Here is a 4693-nt window from a genome sequence, read left to right as displayed (position 1 = left end):
CTGAAATCCTCACACGACACACATTATCTTTGCTCAAGCTCATATTCACAGCAAACAAACAGTTTACCAACAACAGCAGAACAGCTGTGCAGTGGCAAGTGATAAGCGAAGCACTGGTGAACAATTGCAATGGCAGAAAGTACAGGCAATCCATACGATATAAACGGCCAACATTTCAATGCGGACATGTATTTACAGAGACTTCTGAAAGTAAGGAACATGTTTGTTTATCTCGTACAGAAGTGACGTTTGACATTTATGAGCACTATTTCAAATGAAAGTTCTCGGAAACTATAGGGCATATTTTGCCTTTCTGATCACAGATCGGTATGAGACATGATAAAAAAGTTCATTACTTTGCCGGTCATAAGAACTGATAATCAGTAGACCTAATAAACATTTCCTCATTACGATAAACAACTCAATGATGACTTAAGTAATAATTAGAATTTTGACAGCTCTCCATATGTCATTAAATAAAATACATTCACATTCTTGCAATAACATGTTATTAGTTCGAAAAAATTCTAGAATCATCACTTATCCTTCCCCCAAAATATCACTTTGAAGGCGTGATGTAACAGATCAAGCAGAATTGAAAAAGTAATACACCAAATATAAATTGTTCCTTGTATTTTGATGGAGTTGGGCTCTATCTGATAACTAAAGGTGTCATCTCTCATTTGAAATTTGTTTGTTTGTTTGAGCATAGACCATTTTAACAACAGTATGTGAAGTCCATCACAAATAAGAGGTTAGAAGAGTTGGTAACCCCTGACTTCTAGGCAGGCCTGCATAACAAGTGTGTTGTATGGTTAGTTTTGGGATGTCACACAGGGGCTGTAACTGTGGATAATCACAGGAGCAGGAGAAGAGAGAAGGGGAGAACGAGATGGAAAGACGCAGAGAGGGGGGGGGGGAGATGGACAGAGATTGGGTGGGAAGTAGAAGAGATGGGCAGACAGAAAGGGGAGAGGAAGAGATGGACAGAGATGGGGAGAAGGAAATGGACAGAGAGAAGAGGAGGAGAAGACGTACAGAGAGGGTGTAAGGAAGAGATGGATCAAGGGAGATGGAATGGAGGAGGAGATGGACTGAGAAATGTAGGAGGGAATGGATAGAGAGAGGTGGAGTATGTGCAGAGAGAGGGGAAATGACGAGTTGGGCATAGAGAAGGGAAGGTATAGGAGGCAGGTGGAAGATGGAAGGGGTAATGAGCAGAAGGAAGAGGAAGTGGGGTGAGAAGAAATGGATAGAAAGAGGTTGAAGGAGGAGATGGACAGATAGTGGTGAGAGGATGAGATGGAGAGATGGGTGGGGGGGGGGGGGAAGTGAACAGATGGGGGGAGAGGGAAGAAGGGGATGGACAGAGAGATGGAGGAGGATGAGATGGAGGGGGGAGGAGGAAATGGGCAGACAAAAACAGGAAACAAACAAAAAATTAGCAGCAATGAGCATTCTTGTAACCTGTGTTATGCAAAACTTGTTTGCTATCACATATTTAAATTTATTTGTTTGGTACAGGTGTAGAAGCAACCCAGAGTAAGGTGCTGCTTTATTTATTTTCAGGGCAGGCAATACTTTATTATTATTTATGTCATGTAGAAGCTTATTCTAAAAACTGCTGCTTGCATGTCTCTGGTCTTTACCCATCAGTTTTAGATGCTTACATCTACATCTACAGCCATACTCCGCAAGCCACCTGACGGCGTGTGGCAGAGGGTACTTTGAGTACCTCTATCGGTTCTCCCTTCTATTCCAGTTTCGTATTGTTTGTGGAAAGAAAGACTGTTGCGATGCCTCTGTGTGGGCTCTAATCTCTCTGATTTTATCCTCATGGTCTCTTTGTGAGATATACGTAGGAGGGAGCAATATACTGCTTGACTCCTCGGTGAAAGTATGTTCTCGAAACTTCAACAAAAGTCCGTACCAAGCTACTGAGCATCTCTCTTGCAGAGTCTTCACCTGGTGTTTATCTATCATCTCCGTAACGCTTTCGCAATTAATTAATGATCCTGTAACAAAGCCCGCTGCTCTCCATTGGATCTTCTCTATCTCTTCTATCTACCCTATCTGGTACGGATCCCACACCGGTGACCAGTATTCAAGCAGTGGGCGAACAAGTGTACTGTAACCTACTTCCTTTGTTTTCGGATTGCATTTCCTTAGGATTCTTCCAATGAATCTCAGTCTGGCATCTGCTTTACCGGCAATTAATTTTATATGGTCATTCCATTGTAAATCACTCCGAATACCTACTCCCAGATGATTTATGGAATTATCTGCTTCCAGTTGCTGACCTGCTTGTCTGCATTGAGATTCAATTGCCATTCCCTGCACCATGCGTCAATTCGTTGCAGATCCTCCTGCATTTCAGTGCAATTTTCCATTGTTACAACCTCTCGATATACTACAGCATCCTCTGCAAAAAGCCTTAGTGAACTTCCAATGTTATCCACAAGGTCATTTATGTATATTGTGAATAGCAACGGTCCTACGACACTCCCCTGTGGCACACCTGAAATCACTCTTTCTTCGGAAGACTTCTCTCCATTGAGAATGACATGTTGCACTCTGTTATCTAGGAACTCTTCAATCCAATCACACAGTTGGTCTGATAGTCCATATGCTCTTACTTTGTTCATTAAACGACTGTGGGGAAATGTATCAAATGCCTTGTGGAAGTCAAGAAACACAGCATCTACCTGGGAACCCATGTCTATGGCCCTCTGAGTCTCGTGGACGAATAGCGTGAGCTGGGTTTCACACAATCGTCTTTTTTGAAACCCATGCTGTTTCCTGCAGAGTAGATTTATAGTCTCCATAAAAGTCATTATACTCGAACATAATACATGTTCCAAAATTCTACAACTGATCAACGTTAGAGATATAGGTCTATAGTTCTACACATCTGCTCGACGTCCCTTCTTGAAAACAGGGATGACCTGTGCCCTTTTCCAATCCTTTGGAATGCTATGCTGGTCGGTTGGTTTGTGAGACTGATGGGACCAGACTGCGATGGTCATCGGTCCCAAACGCTATGCTCTTCTAGAGACCTACGGTACACCGCTGCAAGAAGGGGGCCAAGTTCCTTCACATACTCTGTCTAAAATCGAACCGGTATCACATCAGGTCCAGCGGCCTTTCCTCTTTTGAGCGATTTTAATTGTTTTTCTATCCCTCTGTCATCTATTTCGACATCTACCATTTTGTCATCTGTCCGAAAATCTAGAGAAGGAACTACAGTGCAGTCTTCCTCTGTGAAACAGCTTTGGAAAAAGACATTTAGTATTTCGGCCTTTAGTCTGTCAACCTCTGTTTCAGTACCATTTTGGTCACAGAGTGTCTGGACATTTTGTTCTGATCCACCTACCGGTTTGACATAAGACCAAAATTTCTTAGGATTTTCTGCCAAGTCAGTACATAGAACTTTACTTTTGAATTCATTGAACGCCTCTCGCATAGCCCTCCTCACACTACATTTCGCTTCACGTAATTTTTGTTTGTCTGCAAGGCTTTGGCTATGTTTATGTTTGCTGTGAAGTTCCCTTTGCTTCCGCAGCAGTTTTCTAACTCGGTTGTTGTACCACGGTGGCTCCTTTCCATCTCTTATGATCTTGCTTGGCACATACTCATCTAATGCATATTGTATGACAGTTTTGAACTTTGTCCACTGATCCTCAACACTATCTGTACTTGAGACAAAATCGTGTGTGACACTCATTCCTATTTCTAGTGTTGTTGTCATTTATGTTATGACTGAAATTGGCTGACCAATGAAGCTTTAAGAAAAGAATGACATCATATTCGCACCAATGCTGTGGCAGTTAATACATGAAGATCTTTAAATTTGTCTCTGCAAAAATTTCTAGGCTATTTTTTTGTAATACATCTCATGACTTTCTTTTGAAGCTTTGATAATGTTTGTGCACTGTCTGGGAAAAGAATTGAAGCACCCAGAAAAAATGGTCAGAGGTTAATGTATCTTTGTACATGTACACACCATTGTTGGGTATGTAAATTATTAGAGTTGCACTTCTCTCTGACTGGTAGAACAGCTACCAGAGTGAAATAGTGTTGTTCCAGACCTAGTGGGATACATAAGAGACATGAACAACATCAGATGTTGAGTGTTCACTGTGAAGGACACAAATATGCCTCATACTCAGGCGAGACAGCTTTATCAGCACTTGACAGTTTGAGAGAGGCCTCATTGTGAATCTACACTTTGCTGACTGGTCAAATTATGTAATATCCAGATGGGACATTTGGATATGTTACATTGCCATGATGTTGGACTGCGTGGTAACATGATGGCAGGCATACTCATTGTCATGTTCTGGTTGACTAAGTGTGACCACCACAAGGGATGATCACTGTATTGTGCACCAAGCACATCATAACCCCTTCCCATTTATGTCTGCCATCTGAGAAGGGATAATGGTCTTCTTGCAACATTCTGTTTCATTCTGCGGCATGATCAGAGACCAGCAGCATCCATATTATCATATTATTGTCCCATGCATAGACAGCCATTAGCACCACAACACAAACGGCTGTGTTTGGAGTGGTCCTGTGACAGGAAAGCATGGACTGCAGGTAACTGGCATCACATTGTGTTCAGCAATGAATCACAGTTCTGCATTATTCCAGATGACTGTCATTGGCGAGTATGGTGGTGACCTGGGGAAAT

At 42.1% G+C, this 4693-nt stretch overlaps 1 protein-coding gene across 1 annotated transcript in view; it reads left to right on the top strand.

The window, feature by feature from the left end:
- The first annotated feature begins 28 nt into the window (after nt 1-28).
- LOC126194727 (vacuolar protein sorting-associated protein 51 homolog) overlaps nt 29-4693 on the top strand; it is a 106166-nt gene continuing 101501 nt past the window's right edge. The window contains exon 1 of the mRNA XM_049932979.1: nt 29-210. Within this exon, the coding sequence (XP_049788936.1) occupies nt 130-210 (81 nt within the window). The 5' untranslated portion in view covers nt 29-129. The remainder of the gene's footprint in view (nt 211-4693) is intronic.

The sequence above is a fragment of the Schistocerca nitens genome, chromosome 7 (assembly GCF_023898315.1).
Source record: "Schistocerca nitens isolate TAMUIC-IGC-003100 chromosome 7, iqSchNite1.1, whole genome shotgun sequence".
Lineage (NCBI taxonomy): Eukaryota > Metazoa > Arthropoda > Insecta > Orthoptera > Acrididae > Schistocerca > Schistocerca nitens.
Note: the sequence above shows the minus strand (reverse complement) of the source record. Positions and strands in the feature narration are given on the sequence as shown.